Consider the following 24,730-nt stretch of genomic DNA (forward strand, 5'->3'; position numbering starts at 1 on the left):
AGGGGAATAGTTAAATAAATTATGGTTGTACGTACAACAGAATTCCCTGTAGCCATCAAACAGGAAGAGGCAGATCTATATATATTGACATGATAAATGGTAATATATGATTAAATAGTGAAACAAAAAGCAAGTCAGTGAGCCACACATAGAAAAGATATTGTTTTGGAAACCATGTTTCTTGCATTTACTGCATGGAATACTAGTGTGTAGAATAGAACGAATATCAATAATGTGTGAAGGAGAACAGAGTAAGATTGTGGGAACTTTAGATATCCATTTTGTAGACTTATTTCTTGTTTGCATTTTGAATTTCTAAAAAGAGTACTGATTTTTATATAAAAATCTATGAAGATATTTGCATTTAAATAATAATAACTAAATCTTAACTCCGATCAAGGAGTTAAAACACAAAAGGGGCCTTTTGCGTTTGCCTTAATTCAGTCTAAGTATGAACTCCCTTAATAATTTGCTGCTGGCTATTCAAGGGAGGGAATGAGAGAGGAAGAGAGAGGGGAACAGGTGGGGAGAGAAAGAGGGAAAGTGGAAGAGAGAAGGAAGGAGAGAAGGGGAAGGAAGAGGAAGAGAGAAAGGGGGAGAATGGGGGGGAGGCAGGGAGAGGGAGAGAGGGCGCCCTGAGGACAGAAGAGCCTATAGACCTGCACACACCAGAGCTGGGCTGGGGGCAGGAAATGAGGAAGGGGACTGTGACCTGCGGCTCACCTCCACCTTTCAGCAGCGCTCAGGGCAGCTGGGAAGCCCTTGCTCCCTTGGCGCTGGCTCCGAGAGCCCTCCAGGTGGAGGACTGACTGTCTTTGTCTTCTCCCCGCTATCCCCACCTCGGGGTCCTCACACACACACTCAGCACACCCCATGGCTTTATAGTGCCTGCTCTGGCACCCAGGAAAGGGCGTTTCCTGTCTGTGCCTGGATCCTCGCTTCTTGACCGCTAGGAAGGGGTCCTCTGGTCCCCGCCGGCCCACCCCTCGCCCACTATTCTGGTAAGTGATCATGGTCCTTGTCCTGCCCAGAAACACCATCACGGTTCCTTGTGCTGTCCCTGTCAGCTGCACTTATCTGCTCTGCTCTGCTCTCCTCTGACCCTTGTCTTAGCCTCTAATTACAGGAAATTAGCGCTGCCTGTCTTGGGTATGCTAATGCTGCTATGTCTGGAGGAGGGCAGGGCTGTCTTTAGAAGATGCATGCCAAGTGCTTAGGGATGAAGTGTCACGATGTCCACAATGTCCTTTTCAGTGATTCAGGAAAAAAAAAAGGATGAACAGAAAATGAAAAAGAGAGAAAGCAAATATGGCAAAATATTTACCACGGTTGAGTCTAGGTGGCAGGTATGCAGGTTCTTGGCGTACGGTTCTTTTCACTTGTCTATATATTTTACATATTGTGTGTTACACAGCAAAAATGGGGAAACAGAAGAAACCTCCATTTCCATGTTCTCTGAGGAGAGTGAGGTCAGTTGGTGGGACTGTTTGAACGTCTCCTGAATGTCTCCCGGCTTCCCCACGCCCATTGCCACTGCCAAGGTTCAGGCCTTACCCCAACCACATCCTGAAGGCAGTTTCCTCACGGGGCTCCTGAACCCAGGTGGCCCCATTCGCCTCCACCAGGCTGACATGAGGGGCCAAGCCCAGCGTCACGGCCCCCAGCGCCCTGAAGCTCTGGCCGCAGCAGGCTCCGCCAGCTTTCCCTTCCACTGCTGCCCCCACCCCCGGCCAGATCACAGGTGATTCACCTGCCATGTGGACCCATTTCCCGCTCAAGCCTGGCCACCCTGGGCCAATTCCTCTGCCTGGAAGGCCTTTCCCTTCCTGCCAATCTCCCTCCTTGGCCACCTGGGCAACCCCTCCTCGTCCTTCGGGACTCAGCTCTAGTGCCACATTTTCCAGGAGAGCATCTCCGGTCCCCTTCTGTCCTGCCTTTCATTCCCCCTCCTCCTTATGCCACCACCTGACTGTCCATATGCATGTCTCCTTTTTATAAAAGAAACAAGGTCTCATTTATGGGTACAATGGCAGCACCCAGCACAGGCCCTGCCATGCATTAAACAGACAGACAGCTGTGACATGAATGAATGAAGTGAATGAATGGATGAGTGATGCTCCAAGATAGAAGAGGGGAAACACCTCCTCATGACTTGCATACTTGAACACTGAAGTAAAAGAGTCATTACGCTCTCGATTCACTCATTGCTTGTTTAATATTTACTAAGAGACCATCATGGACCTCCTATTAGTCATTCAACTATTAATACCTTCATACCTGAATCAACGCTCCTTTCTTTGCCTTCCTTTCTCCCTTCCTCCCTCTCTTCATTGAGAGGGCAGGTCTGACCGGGGAGGGGAGGCAGGAGTATAAACAAAGGGGGAGAGTGGGCAGTGTCACAAGGGAAATAGAGGCCGTGGGCAATGGGGGTTCAGAAGAGGAGAAATGACCCCAGAAGTCTCCCGGGAGAGGGGATGGAGGAAGACTTCCTGGGTGAGCAGACGCCTGCACTTGACTTTTGAGGGAGGGGGAATTTCAGGATTGAGCTTTTGGAATATCCTCCCAGGAGGATATTCTAGGGAGTGCAGAGTGGAAACAAAGGCACAGGGTGAGGCCGTGAGCAAAGGTACAGGGGCCGACAGAAGTTTGGCTTTGCCAGAATGTCACTGAAGAGATGGTGGAAAATAAGGCCAGCGACACAGGCTGAGGTCATGACAGCCTCTCAGACCAGGAGAAGATGCTTAGCTTCTGTGAGCCTGGGGAGCCATGGAAGGTTTCTCATTCGAGGGTGAGTTGATCAGGTAGGTGTGCTTCCAGAAGGTTATTCCAGCAGGAGTATGCAGCAAGAATCTGCATATTTAGCTTGTCCCCTGAACAGTGCAAAACCCCCAAGCACTTGGTTGACTTCATTTTGCACGGGGCTCAGCTGCAAAACTTGTGTATGGCAAACATTTAATGTATTAATTTTAACTGAACTGAGTCTAAGGACGCGCATACCTCAGTGGATACACAGACACCTGTATCTCTTTCAGTTCCCCTGGCTGAGAACTCTCCTGGGCAGGGATTGTCCCCTTGCCACGCTTCGGCTCCTTGTCTCAGCTTCCTGCTGGTCCAAAGCCTCAGCGCTTCCTTCTTGTCACTGCGACAGACTCCTGACTGCCCCCGCCCCTGCCCCCGTGAGCTCTCTCCCCTGTAAATAGCCCTGGTGGGGCTCCCCTGCTCTAGAACCTGTCACGGCCTCCTCCTGCTAACTGGCGCTGAAGACCCTCCGTGACCAGGTCCACGCTAACCCTATTTCCCACTCTTTTTCCACATGCAGCCCCCACTCCAGCCAGACTTGTGTGACCCTCCTTCCACATCTTTACCCACCCTGCCACCCCAACCCGCTCTTCTCCTCGTAGTTCATCTGAGCCACAGCTGAAGGTGCCAGCAGTGTGAGAGCACACGAAGAGTCGCAAAGGCCTGGGCTCACGTCCCTGCTTTCTGAGTCACTGTGCCAACTTGACACCATATGCATTCTTTTGGAACCTCAGTTTTTCATCTATAAAATGGGAATAATAATACAGGAGGCCACCTTATCCACCTCGTCCACAGGGTATACGTTCCAAGACCCCCAGTGGATGCCTGAATCAACAGATAGTACCAGACCATATATATGTGTGTATATGTGTACATATTACACACATAAATATACATACCTATGATAAAGCTTAATTTATAAGTTAGGCACAGCAAAAGGCTAACACGAATAATAAAATAGAACAAGTATAACAATATGCTGTAATAAAAGTTATGTGAATGTGGTCTCTCTCTGTTTCAAAATACCTTACTGTCCTGTACACGCCCTTTCTCTCCCTGTGATGACGTGAGATGACGCGATGCCAACGTGAGGAGGGGCAGGGAGGTGGGTGAGTGACGCAGGCCCAGGCGCAGAGCGCTAGGCTACTGTTGACCTGCTGTGTCAGAAGGAGGATCACCCAGCCACGACAATGTCATGTCTTCCGCCCACAAGTGTAATGCCTTCTCCATCCCAACTAAGCACCCCGATGCACTGTGGCCATAATGTTTGCAGTTCGAGGTACGGCACCCAAACTAGCACGAATTTCTTTTTCCTTCTTCACAGTTTCACAGATAGGAGATCTGTTTCACTGTAGATCTTAGCAACCTAAGCATATGACTTTTCTTCTTTCCTTATTAACTCGAGAGCTTTCACCTTTTCACTTAAAGGAAGTACTTTACAGCTTCCCTTTGGCATATGCGAATTGCCAGCATCATTGCTCACGTGCTTTGGGGCCCTTATTAAGTAAAAGAAGGGTCACTTGAACACAAGCACTGCGAGACTGTGACAGTCAGTCTGATAGCTGGGGCCACCACCAAGTGACGAATAGTGAGGAGCAGACACAGCGTGGATAACCTGGACAAAGGAAGGATTCACATCCCGGGTAAGACAGAGCTGGATGGTGTGAGAGCTCATCACACTAGTCTGGATGATGGTGCACAACTTAGAGCTCATTAGTTGTTTATTTCTGGAGTTTTCCATTTAATATTTTTGTACTGCAGTTGACCATGGGTATCTGCAACTGCAGAAGGCGAAACCTCAGATAACAAGGACTACATTATTTATTACTACTAATAAATACTGTTTATTTATTATTAGGGCTTACTATTAGTATTAATAGGGCTTTTGTGAAGGGTCAATAAGGCAACATATGTTCCGGGCCCTATGCTTGATAAATGGTGACGCTCCTTCTTCTCTGACTCCTTGGAATTCGGGTAAGTGATTCCTGCTACTCAGGAGTATATACGGAAACCAAGTTATATTTTGAGGGAGTCCGCACAAAGTACCAGACACTGCTGGACTTCTGTGGTTATTCTCTCCACAACTCTAAACCATAACGATTTTTGTCCTCATTTGACAGATGCAGAAACTCAGACAGAAAGGGAAGCACTCTGGGCTGACAGAGCTACAAGTTGACCCTGCTACTATCAGAGAAATAACCACAGAACCATTATGAAATATTTACTACGTTCCAAGTACTATGCTGAGCACAGTGCATGCAATGTCTCGTTTAAGTCCTTTATCCTGAGAAGCTGGTATTATAACCCACAATCCGGAAGGAGACAGTACGACTCAAAGAGGATAAACAACTTAAACAAGGTCCTGCAAATGGCAAATGGCTGGGCTGGGATCCCAACAGGGGTCCATGTGCCGCCGAGCCTATGTCCTCAGTTACTCTGCTGCAATGGTGCCGTCTGGGCCAGACACTTCTCTGAACTTGGACTGCAGCCCTGCGAGGCTGAGATGGGCCTTTCCCGGTTCTCGTGGGCCCCTCCCAAGCCTGGGGTCATAACGGCCACTGCTGATCCTGAGGACCGTCATCTGAGGTGGGCAAGGCCAGCTCCTAGCCGAGTGTCCCCTGGACAACGGGCAACGGTCACTGTGCCGGCCCGGACACTTACCCAATGGTGCAGCCAGCATCAGCCTCGATGGTCCAGATACAGTTGAGATTGTGCTCATAGGGAGCTGGATACCCGGGTGACAGCACCTGCCCCGACGCCTCTCCTTTGATTGTCCCTCCACACTCAGCTGAAAGAAATTCCAAAAGCATCAGCTTCACGGGGTGGCCTGGGCTGCCAGCAACAACTTGGTGCTTCCTCTGGTCTGGGTCCCTGAGTCCCTCTCATTCATTCCAGGTGACTGAGCAGAGCACAGGGAAGGCCCCTGGATGTATTCAGAATCTACAAAGAACTCCTACACCTCAACAATGGGAAGACAAACAACCCAATTTAAAAATAAGCCAAGGATTTGAATAGATATTTCTGCACACAGGCACATGGAGAGGTATTTACCATCAGCAGTCATTAGGGAAATGCAAGTTAAAATCACAATGAGATATCACTTTACACCTACAAGGATGGCTAAAATAAAAAAGACAGACACTAACAAATGTAGGTAAGGATGAGGAGAAACTGGAACCCTCATACGTTGGTGGTGAGAGTATAAAATGGTGCAGCCACTTTGGAAAACAGTTTCACAGCTCTTCAAAATGTTAAACATGGTATTCGGCTCTTACGTATACACCCAAGAGAAATGACATTAGTTCACACAAAAATATCGCAGCAGTGTTATTCATAAGAACCAAAGATTGCAAACAAGCCACATGTCCATTAACTGATCAGTGGGTAAACAAATGTGGTGTACATGAAGAGATCATACACTGCATGGACAGATTTTATCACAGCATAATGCGCAACATGCTATTATCACGTCTATCTCCTTCACAAGACTATGAGCTCCTTGGTAGCAGAAACTTCGTCTTACTCATATTTGCACAAGTGCCTAGTATAGTGTTTGACACATGATAGAAGTTTTAATAAATGTTTATCAAATGAATAGATGGGTGGATGATCAAAGGAATGAAAAAAGCTTATTGCATCTCAGACAAATTATTATGGTCTGAACAAGGGAGCATGAAAAAGAAGAGGAGGAGGTTTATTGCAAAGCTTTTTAGGAAGGGGAATGATCGATGAGCAAGACCCTGGAAGAAAATAGGAGCGGATGGGATCAAAGTCACAAGTGGAAGACTGATCTTCGCCTGTTGCTACAATAGACCTGTTAAAGATCTTTAGGGCATCTTGGCTCGATGTGGGGCCACTCAGCCAGGGCCGTGGGAGGGGCTCTCCACCAGCAAGCCTGCTCATCAAAGACCCGATTCTTTGTTCAAGCCTCACTTTGAGTCCTCCCTCTGTGGTGCTGTTGGGATGGGAGATTCCAACCCGACTGAAAGACACAGGATTGCATGTAGCAGGAAGCAGGGTGGGGGAGAAAGGATGAACTCTAAGTAGTGGAGAGGAAGCCTGCCCACCCCCTCAAACAGAGGAGGTAGCTAGAAAGGCAGCAAGAGGTGATCCATGCACTTGGCTGGAGCTTCTTTCCATGTTCAGATAGAGAAGCCCCTCTGGCTTCCCAGCGAGTGTCCGGAGGAGCAGCACTGGGAGCACTTCCTAAGGACCCACTGCTGCTTTCCTCACAGGTCACTTTATCTGAGGACAGGCAGGTGGGCAGCCGGGGCCAAGTGGCCAGCCGGTAGCAGCTACATCAACAAGACTGTGAGGCTCTACTCTTTCTGGTCCTCCCAACTTCTTCCCACCCTAGAGCCTGGGCTGTGGCATTCTCTCATCAATGGGGAAAACATCTGGATGTTTTCAGCGACAGTAGTCACTTCTGGAAGACCGTGATAAAGTCTACAACAACATGACATATGTAAAAGTGTACACACGTAATCCCAAACACACAGCCTCACTCCCCCGAGTGGGGCCTGGGGGAGTCTCAGTGGGGAAGGCCTCTGAGTTTCAAAGTATAAATGTTCTTACTAGCACTGCTTCAGTGAATCCTCGAAGTTCAGTCCCACCGGCAAATTTGATATTCAAAGGAACCTTACAGTGAACCCTTTCTGCAGAGCAAATAATTATCTTATAATGTGAATCATCATCTCTCCTTCCCATTTCGCTTGCTCCGGCTTGCCAGTGGCATGGCGCTAGTGTCCGTTGGTGTGTGTGTCTCCCTCACTGGCCTGGGGCCTGCTGTCCTCTGTATTCCAAGGGCCCAGCACAGGGCCTGGCACACGAGTGAAAGAAGGAGATAAAAACAGGGATGCAGGAAGAAAGGGATGGGGCATGACCGCAGATGGAGTCAGCCTTAAACACAAAGACGGAGGATGACTCTAGAGGCTACTTAGAGGCTGCTACCCTGGTCTATCAGACTTAAAATCCTTGCCTGTTACACACTGTTGTCTAACAGCGCTGAAGATTCTGTTAAAATGTAGTTGTTTAGGGGGAAAGAACGTTGGCCGTTAGCATGTCCCACCCATGCCGGATCACACTTGCAGCCCTAGAATGGCCGCCTGCCCACCCGGCTCCTCCTAGTGGTGAATTCTTACCCATCTTTTAAGTCTCAATTGAACTATCACCTCCGAGGCAGAACTTTATGATATTCTCCAATGCTTGGCACACAACTCTTATTTCAGTGCTTATCTTGTATTATTAATGATCTGTTTATGAGTCCGTTCTCCTTCCTAGGGTATGGGCTCCCCAAGGGCAGGGAAAATGCTTTTTTCTTTCTTTGTGTATTTCTCTGCCTCTGCTCGTACCCAAACATACACCGGTACCAATGCTGCCACATAGGACTTGGTAGGCACTTACATGTTTTCCCAGTGGGTGTTTTGTTCTTCTAAGATTAACCAGTGCTGCAGACACACTGAGGCCGTGGGACATGGAGACAGGGATGGAGAGGGAGGCGGGCTGGGCGCATGGGGCGAGGAAGCCGGGCCTGGCCGTGTGGGGGAATCCTGGTCAGTGAGGGGGCAACATGGGCAGTGAGCTGGGTGGGGAAGACGAAAGGCCAGGCAGACAGAATAGCACATTTTGCCCATTTCACACTTCCGCCTTGGATCAGACTTCTCTTGCCCTGTGGCATGTGGACAAAGCTTCCCGAGAGCCCCTGCTGATGCTCTGGGAGCACCGCAGGCTTCAGAAGATGCTAGTTCATCATTCTAGTCTTTCTTAAGGCTAGTTCATGGCCTTACCCTTTCTTCCATCATTCCCCAGAAAAGGGAGGCTGAGCTCCATTTGCCTATAAGGAAACTGAGGACCAGTGTGAGTTGGGGACTCTTTTGAGTCTCACTGTTGCAGGAACCCCTGGGACCTGGGCAAAAAGTCCACCTCTTCCTTTCTAATCGACTCTCCTACCTCTTCTCTGACATCAGCATTACCATTCTGAGGGCAGGACTTGGCCCCGGTCCCACTTGCTACATGTGTGACAATGGCAAGTAAGAGGCTTCCTACCGACACAAGTGGGGAGAGGCCGGTCCCAGGTCCTGCGCTCTCCACTCAGACACTGCAGCTCCGCACTGCCCCGCAGGCTGTATCCAGGGTCACAGCTGAAGGACACGGAGCTCCCTGCAAAATGGCCTCCGTCATGAACCTTGTAGCCAAACTGGGGGGTTCCTGGATCCTCACATTTGATGAGTTCAAAACCTGGTGAAGAGAGAAAAGAGGATGAGCAAGACCTGTTGTGGCAGAAACCAAACCCCTTCAAAGCCCACTTCCTTGAGGAAGCCACATGGTATGTGTGTCTAGGTTCTGATGGACTCACTGCTCGGGGGCTGCCACACTGCTGTGCCCAGGTGAGGGTGTATCACGGAATGTTCGTTCCCCTGTCGCTGCATGTAAATGATTTCAGTTATTTTTCCCAGGAGAGCTCTTAATAGTTTTCAAGCATAACGTTTGAATTTTCTGTTTCTTTTGTTTGACCCCATAGCATTTTGCCAGCGGGAACTGTTCTTTCAATTTTGCTCACCGGGATACTCTGATGGGACAGCGTAATATGGAAAAGTCACTTAAAGTGTATGTTTCAAACCTCAGTTATGTCCTGCTTAACTACACTCTATTGAAAAAAGCTGCAGAAGGGAACCTCTACAGAGCTGCTACTATATGGTGCCTCATGTGTTCTCTCTCATTTGTCATTAAGAGGAGTCTTACAGAAAGTATAATTATGTGCATTTTACAACTGAGAGCATTGACTTAGAAAGGTTAAATAAATTGTTCCAAAGTCGGAGTCTCGGATGAAAGAGATGGAATTCAAATGCGACTCTATTGACTCTCCTTCCACCAATCTGCCTGCTGTAACAGGCCAGACCCCTCCGCCCGCTCACAGCCCAGGCGAGAGGGATCTTAAGTAGACTGACTGGACGTGTTTTCTCTAACAGGTTTATTGAGAAATAATTCACATACTACACATTCACTCATCTGACGTGTACAAATGGGTGTCTTCGTTGTGTTCGCAGAATTATGCGCTTACGAGACAATGAAAGTCAGGACATATTCATCAGCTCAGAGGGAAGCCCCACCCACACTCCCCTCGGCGCCCTCTGCCCTTGGCAACCCAAGCTGTCTTTCTGTCTCTGTGGCTTTGCCTGTTCTGGTCAGTTTACAGTAATGAATCATGTAACATGTGGCCTTTGCGACCGGCTACTTCAACAGCCTAATGTTTTCAAGGTTCATCCATGTGGGAGTATGAATCAGTACCTCATCCTTTTTAGTGGCCACGCGTTCAATATATTTTTTCATTCATTTATCATTTGATAGATACTCACTGGATTTCAAAATAGTCTGTAAAAGCTCATTTCTTTGTTTCTACTGGGCAAGCAGAAGCTCAAAATAAATGAGTAAAATGGCAGTGAAACTGAAGAATGGGGCTCTGACCGCCAAGTACCCTGGGGCTGCACACAAGCCTGGGTGCTTTCCACTTCCAAATTCCCAGGAGTAAATAAGAAAGTTAAAATCATGAAAAAAGGAAGAAATAATCAAGAAAAACTCTTTAGAGAGCAGTTAAAACAAAAATAATTATACACGAATTTTTGCATCGTCTGACATCTGGCTATATAGTTGAGTACTACTTTATAAATGCCATGAATAGCAAAGGCTAACTTTGGTGGCTTTAGTTAACAGTCTCAGTGCTTATTACTTTTAAAATATTAGTGACTAAAAGGTATGCTCTTGACTCGATTGTCCACCAGTTTAAACCACAGAGCTGTGGTGTGGGAAGTAGTAACTTTTTCGAATCCTAGGCACAATGTCTTGGAGGAAAAAAACTGACCAAGCACGTGCCAGTTAGAGAAAACCAGACCTAGTAAGGGACGGATGATGACCCAGAGTCCAACCTCCCAACCAGGGAAAGCCTGATTAATCATCCACTCAGATGCAAGGAAGACTTACTGGAAAACTGCAGCTCAAAGCCCTTGCTGGTGTTCTCGGCGTCGGTGATGAAGTCAAGCCACAGACTGCTGGATGTGCTATTCAAAGTCACCCCCAGCATCTCAGAGCGGCTGAACACCCCCAGCAAACGGGCGGAGTTGTTGGTGCCGTCATAGACCTGGACACAGGAGAGACCCCAACCCAACAGCATCAGCATGACCTTATTTTGAACAACAGCTTCTCAGCCCACAGCCCGCATCCCCAGAGTCTGGCATCCATACCAACTGGTAGAGGGGCAGTGAGTCACCAGATGCAAGGAAGATGGCCGAGTGGAGCTAGCACGTGAGCGAGCCATGGCCCCTCTTGACTCCACTGGGCGCCAGTTCTGCGCCTGGCCTCTCTGTGTGGATCCAGTCTCTAGGCACTGATTGCGGTTCTAACCTTTCCAGTGGAGATCTGCTCCTGTTCCCCCCAGACCCCATATGGCACCAGCTTACTTTTCAGCAGCCTGGGGAGGCCAGGTTGGGGCTGGCTGACTGCCCAAGCCATCTGTTTCTGCAGACAGGCACGCTGAAAGCATCTGACATCTCTGCCTCGCTAGACACGCAATACTGTCCTTTCAGGAGAGGAGACAACTGTCCTCCTGCCTGACCTCACCCCATTGTGGCAGTGGCCTCGGTCTTGATTGCTTCACTGGACATGGCCCCTGGGACCCAGGCAGGATGGAGTGAAGATGACCAGTGTGTCACGGGGCCTTGCCCTTCCCCAAGTTCAACCTCTGCCCCTTTCCTCCTAAAATAAGGGCTCTAGCGAGGGCCTGCTGGGCTTGCCAGGGGTGGAATCGTGCAGGCAGCTGGCTTCCCTGACTCCCATCTGTCCCCTGAACTTTGGAGCACCAGCGAAGTCAACAATCATCGGAGTAATGAACTGGCTTCCCAGGTTTCGAGGTTGCTGCTCCTTTCCAGATAATTGTACAAATAACAACAGCAGTTGTGATTGAGTGAAGGACCTCCTGGTGCTTTGGTAAATATCAAAGATGGGATCTATGGGTGGGCGATGAATATTTGTGCATGGCACAGGATGTGGTGCCAGCTGCCAGCAAATTGGAACAATATTTCCATTCTACTATTTATGAAGCAAAGCTTTCTAAAAGAAGCCATCCTTCAAGCTAACAGTGCTCTATGTTACAAAGATTTGTTTAGGCCCCCAGGAGACTCAAGTTTGTTTCCAGATCTTCTGTGCTGTGGCTTTATAACAGTGATAGACTGAGAGAATTCCAGCGTTCTACCAGACATGCAGAGGGCACCAGTCCAGCCACATTGCTATAAAAAGTATTTTTACTCATTAATGCATATATTGGAATTAATTGATCAAGGCATTAGTCATCAATTCTTGCTAAATCACAATAAGAGAGACAACCAGACATCATGCACTTCTTGATGGAAGACATACCACTACCTATGGAGTCATTTTGCTGGGAAAAAGGAAAAAAAAAATCAAATCTGAATTAGATCAAGCCACTGGATCCAATTTCTAACTTACAGGAAATAGAGAGGACAGAGGAACACATGAAATGATACTCTGGGAATGTGTCAGCAAAATCCAGAATGTGAACCATTCCACTGGACAAATGACCCAACTTCCTCAACAAATAAATCACAAGTAGGGGGAAAAGAGATGGAGGTAGAAACCTATAGATTAAAAAACCCATGAGGGAAAAAATCCAATGTGTGGACTTCATTTGGATCCTGATTCAAATGAACTGTAAATTTAAAAAATATTAAGACATTTATGAGATAATTGGAAACTTGAATACTCACTGGATATATGATGGTATTAAGAAATTGTTGTTAGTTAATAAAAGTATAATGGGAATAGGGTTGCTCCTTAATTTCAAAGCATAATTCATCCTAATTCATTAAGAATGAAAATGCTCTTATTAAGTGTCATTACAATGAAATATTCATTGCAGAAAAGTTATAAAACAGAAAAACACAAAGAAAATATAAGCAAATTTCAGCACTCAACATTTTGGTGACTGTCTTTATAGGCTTTGTTCTGTGCATATCTTTCCTTATGCATATTTATTTCTTGATTTTCTTTATAAATACAAGATCAAACTATAGATGCTATATGGTAACAGCTCTTTTACTTAACATAATGTACGTATTTTTCAAATCATTAAATGTTTTTTCCCAACAGCATTTAAATAGCTGCAGGAATTTCCATCATAACAGTAACCCAACCCCCAATATAATTATGCACACATCCTTGTCCAGAATGTGTGCCCTGCACATAAGAGGCACTCAAGAAACGTATGATAAATAAATAAACCACTGTTTTCTCCTAATACTTTTGTCCTTAAATCCACCTGTATTAATTTTGGCATACGATATAAGATTCCGCCTTTTTTCCCCTGGTTGATTAGCCATTTAACCAAACCCTGCTTGTAAATATTTCATCCACTGCCAATTTTAAATTTACTGTTATTGCATACAGTTATATAAATTTGATTTTGTTTGTCAACTTTCTGATATAAATATTTAGTAGGGCAAGTGCCCCCTCATCTGTCTCCCTTTTACTTAAAAAAATTCTCCCATATTTACTCTTCTAGATATGCTCAAAAAGAATTTCCTCAAATTAAAAACAACAACGAAACCCTCCCCACAAAAGAAAAGCAACACAACTTGAGTAATTCTGATTAACATTTAAGTGTATGAATTGATTAGAGAAAAAATACATGCATATGATATTAAATCTTCCTATCCATGTACACGGCGTCTGGCTCCATTTAATCAAGTTGTCTTTTATATCTCTCCATAAAATTCTGTGTTTATTCCTGGGTATTTTTATATTCTTGATTGCCCTTGGGAACTGGGTCTCTGTACACATTTATTTCCTAACAGGATATTGCTTGTCTATAAGAAAACTGTTTTGATGGTCCAGTTCATCATCATGTGCAGGTGACGGGACCGTCCCCTGAGAAATCTGGGAGAATCTATGCACATCTGTTACACCTCACCTCCTTTTTTTTTTTCCCTCTATCAGTTATTTTTATTTTTCAGCTTTCTTGAGGTATAACTGACAAATAAATATTGTATATAATTAAGGTATACAACGGGGTGTTTTGATATACATATACCATTACATCCGACAGTTCAGCAAGATGGCTGGCTTAAAAATAAATATGATAAATGGATAGCTTTTTACACACAGCGACAAGCAATGTGAACTCTGCTGGTATCTGCCTGTACCAAGCATTTCAGTTTCTCTAGGATGCCCATGGAGAACAGAGAGGCCGGTTGCAGGGAAGGCGCATCTTTCGCTTTGTCAGATGTTGCCAGGTTGCTTTCCGAAGAGTAATACCAATTTAATCTCACCAACAACGTATGACAGTTTTCATTGCTTTCTCTTCTTGCCAACATTTAGTATTTTCTGGCATTCTAATTTTTTTCCAATTTCATGGGTGTGAAATGGTACCTTGTTTTAATCATGTCCCTGATTATCACTGAGGTTGAGCATCTTTTCATAAGTTTATCAACAATTCTACTTTTCTCTTGAGTTGCCTGATCATACCTTTTGTTCATCCATGAAGATGAAACCTCCCTGCATTTATTTTAGTGTCCTTCAAAATAAAGTTTGATTTTCTTGGTAAAGATTATGCGCATTTTTGTTAGGCTTATTCCTAGGTATCTTATTGTTTTGTTTCTGTTATGAATAAGACACCTCCCCCCGCCCCCACCTGGGTTTAGAAACATCAGCAGTTTTGCTGAACTTTTTTATTGGTTCTGATATTTTATCAGTGGATTTTTTTTGTTGTATTTTTGGAATAAGAGGCATTTTACATATTCCTTCCTAATTTTAGTGATTTCTTTTTTTCTCTCCTTTAGGGTAGGGGTGAGGGTATAGTTACAGTGGCTTGGAGAGCCAGTACAGTGTTGAGTACTATTGGTGACAGCAGAAGTACTAGCCTTAGTCCTACCTTTACTAGGTATCTTCAGGAATTTTTGTTATTAAGAATAAAGTTTGCTATAGATGTTGGTAGAAATGTTTTAACAGATTAAGAAAGTTCTGTTCACAGTTGTATGAGATATTTTTTAAAGCCACGGATGACACGTAATTTCATTACATCATGTTTAGGTGGGCACTGAGTGGCAGGATCGTGTATTTTTTCTCTGCTGTTTATAGGCTATTAGGGTGAACCACATGCATGAAATCGCCAGCATCAATCAATTTTGGTCTATAAAATGGCAATTTCATAGGGGTTGCCCAATAAATAACATTGTGAGCTTTTCTAGTGATACATCCTCACATCTCTGGAATCAATTCCACTTAGTTTTAATACACAGCTAAAATCAATATATTGTATTTAGGATTTTTAGATCTATGATTATAGGTGACAATGGCCTAACAGGTTCTGTTCTTATGCTACCCTTACTTAGTTTGATATCCATGTTTCCACTTGTCCTGAACTTAAAATGAGTTGAGAGCTGGGTCTTAACTGCTTTTCTTTTCTGAGACAGTTTGGTTATTTCAGGGACTAAATTGTTCCTTGAAGTTGTTAGCTGCAAAATGGTCTAGGCCCAGGACCTTTGAGAAAGGATATATAAGGGATTCCAATTTATTAGTTTATTCAAAATTGTTTTCTTGATGTTAGCACTTTTATCTATAAAAAATTCCATTTTATCTAAGCTTTCAGATATCTTGGCTTATCATTGTTCCTAAATATTTTCTTATTATTTTCATAATCTCTACTATATCTATGGACCGTGTTGCTTTTTTCATCCTTAACATTGTACATTTGTGACTTCTTTATTCCTTGATCAGTCCTGACAGGTTTGTCTATTTTATTAAAGTTTTCAAAGAAATAGTTGGTTTTGTTGATAATTGCTATTTTTTATTTTTTAGTTATTTTGCCTTTATCTTTAAAAGCATTTTCCCCCTACTTTCCTTGGTTTTATTCTGTTACATTATTCAGGCTACCCAAACCCTTATTATTTTTAACCTAGGTGATATGCCAGTGAGCAACAGAGGTATATTAAAGTCTTCTATGATGACTGTAACTTTATTAAATTTTTTTACATTTCTGCAGTTTTTATTTAATTTATTCATGCTATGTTATTTGGCACATAAAGTTTTACTGTGGATTGATTGTACATTTTATTAATATAAAAGAATCTTCTTTTTCATTTCCTTAGGAGATGTGGAAGAGTCTAATTTATCTTATAATAAACTGATTTCATTTCTCTGTGGTTTACCATCTTCTGCTCATTGCCTCCATTCCATTTTTTAATTGGGTGATCATGTTTTTCATCTCTATTCAATCTTTCCTCACCTCAGATTGCACTGTTTTCATTATTGCCTATTTTTTATGTCATAAATATAATATTCTCTCAAATCTTGTTAAGAATACAAATTAGGAGCTTTTAATAAGTTTTTTCCCCTTTGTTGCTTACAGAGGGGCAATTAGCTCTGGCTCCTCAGACAGGTCCTCTTCTTCTGATCTATTGAATATTTACATGTATCCAGTTAATTGTCTTGTTGGCACACCCGTGCCGAGGGAGGATGACTGGAGAATGGACATATCCAGCAGTCTCTAAGGGGCAGCAGAAGGGCTAAGCCAAAAGAGGCCACGGCAGGAGCTTCTCCTGCTCCCGGGGCTAAAGTGCAAGTGTCTGTGTGACAGAGAGAGGGACAGAGACAGACAGACAGAGAGAGAGATGCCACGGAAGTCCCTGACTACTCTTGTTAGGCACCAGCACGGCACTGCCCTGCTTTGTCTGGCCTGTCAACAAAAGCCACATGACATACAGAATGTCGTGTGGAGAGGCCATCGGCTCTGTGCGGTCTCTTAGACCTAGTGCACTTCCAGAGGGGCTGGTGGGATTGAGATCCCATCCCTACCACAGTCCTGTGATGTGTCCTCTAAGTGAGGTAGTCTTAGCTGTGTTTTCCCTTTAGGTTTGTCATACCAATCCACAGGCGGAATTTCACATCGTGTGTGTGAACTGCCGTTTGATCAGGCTCTTTCTCAGCCTGGACCCTTTTTGGGGTATTCCATTTGCCGGAAATTCCTTTCCATCATATGTGAAAAACACCCTTGCCCAGCAGCCTGTAGAAGCTGCAGCTATATACACTGTTTCACCGGCACATGTATATCGTTGACATTCTGTACTATTGCATTTAGAGGTCCTTCTTGTCCTGCTGATGTTAGGGGCCAAAATAAAAGGAATCTGGTGGTACTGGGAGATGAGCTAGAGTATGTGTGGGGTGGAGTTTAAGACATTTGTAGTTACCAAAAGTAAGGAACAGATCAGGGGTCGCAGGGGTCACAAATGCAAGAGAGTAGTCATTTCATGGGTCAGAAAGAGAAGGCTACGGAGAAGTTTTGGAGGGTTGGTCGGATACACCATATATTGTATCTTGGCCAACAAAGAAGGGGGAAGAGGGGACAGGTCTGCGTGGTCAGAATTTCCGGTGCACATGGGGGCTTCTTCAGAGGAACAGGCAAGTCCCGGGTTAGGAACATGCCAGTGTCCTGGCAGATGGGCCAATTACACCATCACAAAGGCAAGATGTTCTTGGAGGTGAATGGTGCTCTGGGCTCCCCCTCCACCCGTTCATGTTGAGGTACCAGAGTGACAGGGTCGAGTAGCGGTGCTGCTGCAGCTGCCGGTGGTGGCGGGCGGTTCTGAATCCTATTTGGGAAACTATACCTGAGGGTTTCTTTTAGTTCTGAAACAGTTCTGCACCAATTCATGTCCCAGGATCTCCCTGAGGAGGGCGAGGGGCTTTGAGGAGAAGAGTTAGAGTGGGAAGGGGCTACAGGATACCGCCGACCTCCCTGGGTGCCTTGACCTCCTTTCCCAGGGGCCTGTGATCTGGGGATCACAGGGTCCTGGGAATGGCCATTCAGCCAGGTCAGAGCCACAGCCCAGCCTCCTTAGGAGGACACTACAGAGGCCTAGACACGGCAGAAAGAGGTTCTTTGTCAAGAAGGTCAAGATCAGTATTGGGAAGCTGGGCAGGTGGCTGCAGAGACAAAGTCTGAAGCCTGGAAGGTCCCCCTAAGAAACACAGAATTTCATACCCCTTTTCCCAAAACCCTGCAGAATCGGTTAAGGTCGTGCTACCAACAGAAGCCCTCCTTGACCTCTGACCTGGGTTTTACGCCCCATGTTCCTCCCTTCTTACCCTGAGTGTCTTGGACAGTCCCTCTCCTGTCTCTGATGAAGTTGCTCACCTGATCCTGGGGCAGCCTGACAGTGTAGTTGGGTGCACACCTGTTGACTGTGTCTTAGGTGCTGCTTTGAACCTACAGCACCACAGTGAGCAAGCTCGGGCGCTGGCCACACTCCACGTGAACTCCAGCAACCAAGGGCCCTCCTGCCGGCCCTATCAGGACACACTCAGACAACTGCTGCTCATACTCCCTTCACAACCTGAAAATGACAAGCTATGCCTCATAATGCCTTTCTTCCCTGCAGGGTTAACAACAGCCTTCATCTAAGAAAGCCTCTGCCCTGTCCAGCTTCGCCAATTCCATCAGTAGCACTGAAGAGGGGAGGTCACATTGGCCCTGCTGACCCCAGTTGTATCCTCTGAGGCTCTGCTGGTGAAAATGAATAAACAGATGGAGAAAAGTGAGGTCAAGGGGGTGCCTGGAAACATGGCCCTTGGAAAATATAAAGCCTGACAATTCTACAGGGAGATGCACAGTTTTTCTGTGTCTGAGGAACTCAGAGATTGAAGAGCTTGAGAAGCCAAAGACAGGGCTCCAATCCCCACTGGGCCACTTTGCCATCATCTGTTCTCTTGCAGGCATACCCAGTCCCAGGTGATCATCTCATGGGTACATCCACTTGGGTTCAAGGATGATTAGGTAAAAGTGAGAAATGCCTGCCAACCACATACACACATATACACACACCCCGGAGAACACATGCGGGAGAGGGTGGGTTGAGTATCATCTGTGCATAAAAACAACAGTACATTCATCACATCTAGTTAGAATCCTAAGGGATGGTCATTATTTAATGGTTTCTCTTTGGATTTTCCAGAGTACTAACCTCTTGTTGTTTCTAATGTCATGACTTCTCTGACTACAGGGAATAAACCATATTAGAATGAGCTAAAAAAATTTATTGGTCTAGGATGAAAATGGAGACTCTGTGTGAGGTATTTTTTAAATAATCTGCTTTAATTAAGGCAGCTCTTTGATAAATTCTCCAGTCAAATTGTTGACTATACACATACGCACACCACATGTTATAGGAGATATGCTCTTACACACACACACACGTGCGCACACACAGACACACAAATGCAAGTCACACATATGCTCAGTATCTTAACAATTTCCTCTCTATAACCCTCTCTGTAATCCAAGTCCTATCATCTCTTTTTTTCTACATATTTCTTAAATCTACTTCCTTTAACCCCACTGCCACACCAAGGCCATCAACATGATACACTGAAGCTACGGAAATAGCCTACTAGCGAACCAAATATACACTAAAAACATAGACAAGGGCACACACACACAACACACTGAGAAAAGTGCATACAGACACAGAGTCCTCAAATCCAGTAAATACATAGGCACAAATTCACACACATGTGGAAACATATGTATAAATGTATTTATATCCACAAACATCTACACCAGTGCACACACACACACATATTTTATGAACTCTTTATTACTCAGGTTGATGGTCAGAGTTCACAATGGAAAACATGATCCACTGGCCACCCCAGCTGAATTTATTATTCTTATTTTTATTATGCTAAAGGGCTAGCTAAAATCAATCGCATATATATTTGAGAGCAGTCAGCTCAAGCAAACTCTAAAGCCACATTCTTGGATACTCACATACCCTTTCTCTCTTAGGTTCTCACTTCCAGGTGAGTCAGGATAATACCTTGGGACTAGGGGGGAAGAAGAAAAGCTGGGGTCATCCACGCAGAGATGGATGAGTGAGTGCTGACCACGCTTTTGCACACGGTAACATACTCGCTGTAAGAAATCTCTCAGCGTTACCTTGAGGACATCTCCTTCTGAGAGTTCAAATGCCCTGGCTTTCAGCTGAATCCCCTTCCCGGGCTGCGTCTGGATGGAGTAGATGCATTCGTGGTTGTTATTGTAGTTCACAGGAAAGTTGGGGGACAGCAAAGTGCCCTGAGTGCCCGTGACGGAATTCCCACACTCAGCTGGAAAGAGAATCAAAATAATCACAGATTAACTCCCATCAGCTACATCCAGAAGACAACTCACAGTGCTGGGGAACCTTACACAGGTGACAAGTTGTTTGCCTCACTACCTGCCCACAGGCCTATTTATCTGTCCATTTGCCTGCTTGTCTAGAGGACTGCTTATCGAGGTTCTTTGTAACACCTGCCCACCTACGGTTCTGCTTGGTTTCTTTATATCTCTCATTCTGTTTGTACCTCTTTTGCAGAATGAGAAACAAACCACCAAGCACCCCTTGCTTTCACAGCATTATGAAGCAGCCATTCTCCACACCTGTTCACATTGTATCATAGCAACAGAAATGACTGAGGGGGACGTCAGGGAAGGATGGTGGCAGCCAAGTGAGAAGAGATGAGGCCTTTCTGTATTGGAGGACAGAAACTAAGAGAGGACAAGATTGAATAATAATTGCTAGCGTCTTCCTAGCTTCACAAGGATCATTTCTGTCATTAGTCACAACAAGCAACCCCATAAGGTAGGCACAATTACCATCCCTGTTTTAAAGATAAAGAACCTGGTACTTTGCAATTTAGATCAAGTCTCTCAAGTCATGAAGAGGAGGGGGCTGAGAACTCAATCCCATTGGTCCTGGAATTTAGGCTCCCTGCAGGCTCTCGGGAGTTTTAGCACTGACCCATTGAAACCCTGTTTCTTTCAATGCTAATGAATTCATACCCTCTTCTCAAAACCTCTTTCTTCCCCTCCAGGATCAGTCATTACTTCCTCATGGTTCCCATCACGTTATTCATAGCAGTTATCACCTTTCACTTGACTTATTTCTATCAGCTCCATCGCACTGAGGCTCTTTTAGGGCTTGGTCATAGCTCTATATCCCCACCCCACTCAGTGCCCGGGCAGGTGGCCTCTGGTGGAGGAGAGAGAGAGGGGAAGCAGCTCAGTAGCATCGCGTGTGCTGAAGAACCCTGCAGTTGGCTTTCTAGGGTCCTTAATAATTGTGAAGCCCTTCCCTGTTCTTCCCCCCATCACAGTATCTATAATACTGCTCCCTGGTTGCTTGTTACTAGCCTGGATCCCCCACCCAAACTGAGTTACCTGAGGACTAGGGCTACGCTTAATGAATCTATGAATTTCTAAGGCTTACCCCGGATCATCTATAAGCTAAATATTTTCCAAATGAATGAATGAATGCACATGGAGTACAATAACCTCAGAAGATGTACAGTCCTAAATATAATTAGGTTCGGAAGGAAGTTAAAATACAAGTCCAGATGGCAGGTCCATTTTTTTGTCTGGACATATGGGGAATTTGGAGCATGTGTTGAATCTTTGAGGCTGATGTAACAAGTCTTTCTCTAAATCACCTCCCAGTGTCCCTCTTCTAGGCACAATCCTTGGAAGGAAACACCGTCAGGTCAACCATTGGGCCACTGATTTGACCATATAGTCAATACTAATTATCCCAAGCCTGGAGGACTAAGCCAAGGCAATGCAGATGGAGCATGTGATGCAGGAACATTCAGAGTTGAGTCTCTCACGGGCTTAGTTATAGCCTTATATGTTCTCTGGTCCCTAAGGTGGTTCCTTAGACTTTTGAAGATAGTGACCCTGTTCTACCACCAAATCCCAACTTTTTCAATGGGCTCTACTCCCTGCACTCTTTCCAGTTCAGGGCCTACTTCAATTTCCTAAAACTTTATCTAAGTCATTACTATGGACTGAATGTTTGTGTTTCACCCCAAATCCATGTGTTGGAGCCCTAATCCCCCATGTGATGATATTTGGAGGTAATTAGATTTAGGTGAGTTCCTGAGGGTAGACCTCATGATAAGATTAGCGTCCTTATGAGCAGAGGAAGAGTCCAGAGCCCTCTGTGCTAAGGGAGGACACAGCAAGAAGGCCTCCTGACATCTCCAATTCCTGAAGAGGGCCTTCAACAGACACCAAATCTGCTGGCCCCTTGATCTTGGACTTCCCAGCCTCCAGAACTATGAGAAATACATGTTTGTTGTTTAAGCCACCTACTCCTTGGTGTTTTCTTAGAGTAGCCCAAACTGATTAAGACAGCCATTATGCGTGTTGGAGGAGAACTCGAGCTTTCCAGTACTCTGAACTCAGCCTGTGTGCAGAGGGGCCACATGTGCATGATGAATGTGTGAGCTGGAGCATGAAACTGGGTGGACAGGGGCTGACCAGTACCCTGGCGGCTGCTGACAATTTCGGCAGATACGTTTGTAGAGTGCTTAAATTTCCTGGGTGCCGTCAGGTGAAGGTGGGAACACAGGGAGGGAGTGATGAGGACTATGCACATTCAGGCATTTATCACTCAGTCACATCACGTGGGTGGCTCTCCAAAGCAGCTCTCCATCATCCCTAGGGACACACACCATTTCCCTCCGTCTAGGGAGAGGCATGTGGTACAGATTAGCGTGGAGGTTGGAGGCAGACAGACAATTTATATCAGCTCTCTAAAGTTCAGTCTCTTCATCTGCCTCCATCTGTATAATATTATCATCCTTAAAGAGTATAGAAAAGAAATGCGTGATGTTTGATGATAAAATAGGTAAACATACAGGGAGTGGTGAGCACAGAGTAGGCCAACAAATGTTATTCCTCCTCTCTTTCCTCATCAATCCCAATTGAATCTATGCAGCTTACCTGCTTCTCCCTGGAGGCCTGACTGGCCATGGTCAGGGATTGGCAGAAACCCTGAGAAATGTTTTAGGAAGGACGAGTTCGCTGCCTGACATTCACAACACCCTCACTATGTCTGATGCCTCTTGTCTTCCACCTAGTTCCTAAAAGTTGGCTCCCTTACACATGGGCTTTGGCGTATTACTGGACCCCCTTCCTGCCCCTGGCTGCTAGCACAGCTGTACGCCCATCGCTGCCAGCATGACCCGTTCCTCCTCCCTGCATGCCCCACACCTTTATAAGGAGGGGAACGGGCTTGACAGCCTCAGATGGTCCAGTCCTTGGCCAATCCCCAGGCCCTGATCCCCTTCCAGGGCCTTGTTCTGGGCACCAAGGAGGGTACAGGAGGATAGAGGGACATGGCACTTGCTTCTGGGAGTTTCCAAAGTAACAGGGGAGGTGAGCGAGCAGATGCAGTGAAAAGCCAAACACGAGCGCAAGTGGAAACAAATAAATGCTCCAGAGAAACCAACAGGCAAATATATGGCCAGGAATGTGCTGCTGCCGGTTCAGGCATCTGTGACTTCTGTCATCCCCATCAAAACAGGCTTCCCTAAGGGCAGGGGCTGTGTTTTATCCAACTGTCTGGGGCGCCTGAGGCAGAGGGTTAGGTCTTCTCATCACTCAGGGGTTCCCAAGGGCAGGGCCATGTTCCCCGTGGCAGACTGCATCCCCTGGGGTCAGGTCTGTTTCTTCCACATCGAGTTCAGGGGTCCCTGGGGCCGGGGGCTACGTCACCCCATCACACCATGAATTAGAGCCCAGGGCTGTTCATCTCCATCTCATTTGGGAATGTTCCTGGAAACACCGTGTGGGCTAAGTCATTCAATTTACACCTACGGTGGTGCATGTGGCCGCGGGGAGCCACCCCCTGGGGGGCATACCCGTGAGACCTCCAGCCTGAGGTTCTGTGCCAGGGCTGGTGGCTTTTAGAGGTGATTATCATTGTTGTGTGTTATTAATAACATGTGAAACACAAGAAAAATGTCCCAATGAAAACATTGTGAGGTGTCATGAACAAACAGAATAACTGGAATAATGAGTTGAAGGGTGAATTTATGCAATAGCGACTGAGGGCAAAAGCTTAAGGAGTGTGTGCATTTGTGGTCCTGGATAATCCCATTTAAGAGAAATTTCTCCCGGAACCACTTAGCTGAGGATATTTTCCCAGAGAAGAAAAGAGCTGCTAACAGCCAGATATAGACTGAAGCTACATGCAGGAGACACGTGTGTGTCTGAATGTGCCCCCGGGTCAGGGTGAGTGGGTGTTCTGAGGGATAGTTATGAGAGAAAGGACAAACTTTGGGATTATTTAATTGGTCACAAATAGAATTTGACATCAATTTGTATTAATGTTTCCTTTCTGAGATTATAAAAGGTTACTGGATATTGCTTATCAATAAATAATGATAAAACGGTATTGGCAAAATGATGATATTTAGAGGGCACATCATGGCTTAAATAAATTATGCCATCTAAGCTGGAATAAAGCCTATAAGTTGGATATTGTTATCTCCAGCTGGGGCTGAGGCTGGATGGCCCATCCAAGATCTAGCAGTTGGTAGAAGGCAGAGCAAGAACTTGACCTTGAGCCTGGAGACTGTGCAGCCTGAACCCGGCCCACCTCAGCAGCCTTTTTACAGCTGTCCCCTGCAGAGCCCCAGGGCTCCATGGAGTTGTCTCCAGTGAGGATGGTCTTATGGGCCCTCAAGATGCTGGTCCTTTCAGTCAGTGTGGTGCTGCTTTTATCCGTTTGATGTATTGGGGTTTTACGTACTATTTCGCTGTAAGTACGAGCTCCATGGCTAATAGCCAGCATGGTAAGCACTCCACTGATCCTGCCTATGTTCCATCCAGCCGTGCGTTTGCAAGTATTGAGCAACAGAGCCATCAGCCTTATAAATGGGAGACAGCCAGCAACTGTCCCTCTTGCCTTTGATCAACCTATTTCTCCCCACTTCCAGATCTGGAGCTCTGGCAGGGAGGAAGGCAGAGCCTTGGGTCAGAGGCCTCTTAGTTCCAACTGTCTAGCCTCATCATCTACTGTTCTCCCTGTTGCTTGCTCCAGAC

At 45.7% G+C, this 24,730-nt stretch overlaps 1 protein-coding gene across 1 annotated transcript in view; it reads right to left on the minus strand.

The window, feature by feature from the left end:
• CSMD2 (CUB and Sushi multiple domains 2) overlaps window positions 1–24,730 on the minus strand; it is a 547,845-nt gene that overhangs the window by 141,235 nt on the left and 381,880 nt on the right. The window contains exons 22-25 of the mRNA XM_054571941.1: window positions 19,799–19,968; window positions 10,777–10,933; window positions 8,845–9,036; window positions 5,461–5,587 (exon numbers count right to left, since the gene is read on the minus strand). Of these exons, the coding sequence (XP_054427916.1) occupies window positions 5,461–5,587; window positions 8,845–9,036; window positions 10,777–10,933; window positions 19,799–19,968 (646 nt within the window). The remainder of the gene's footprint in view (window positions 1–5,460; window positions 5,588–8,844; window positions 9,037–10,776; window positions 10,934–19,798; window positions 19,969–24,730) is intronic.

The sequence above is a fragment of the Pteronotus mesoamericanus genome, unplaced genomic scaffold (genome assembly GCF_021234165.1).
Source record: "Pteronotus mesoamericanus isolate MK-2021 breed Mesoamerican mustached bat unplaced genomic scaffold, CSHL_Meso_final contig_221, whole genome shotgun sequence".
NCBI classification, from domain to species: Eukaryota; Metazoa; Chordata; class Mammalia; order Chiroptera; family Mormoopidae; genus Pteronotus; species Pteronotus mesoamericanus.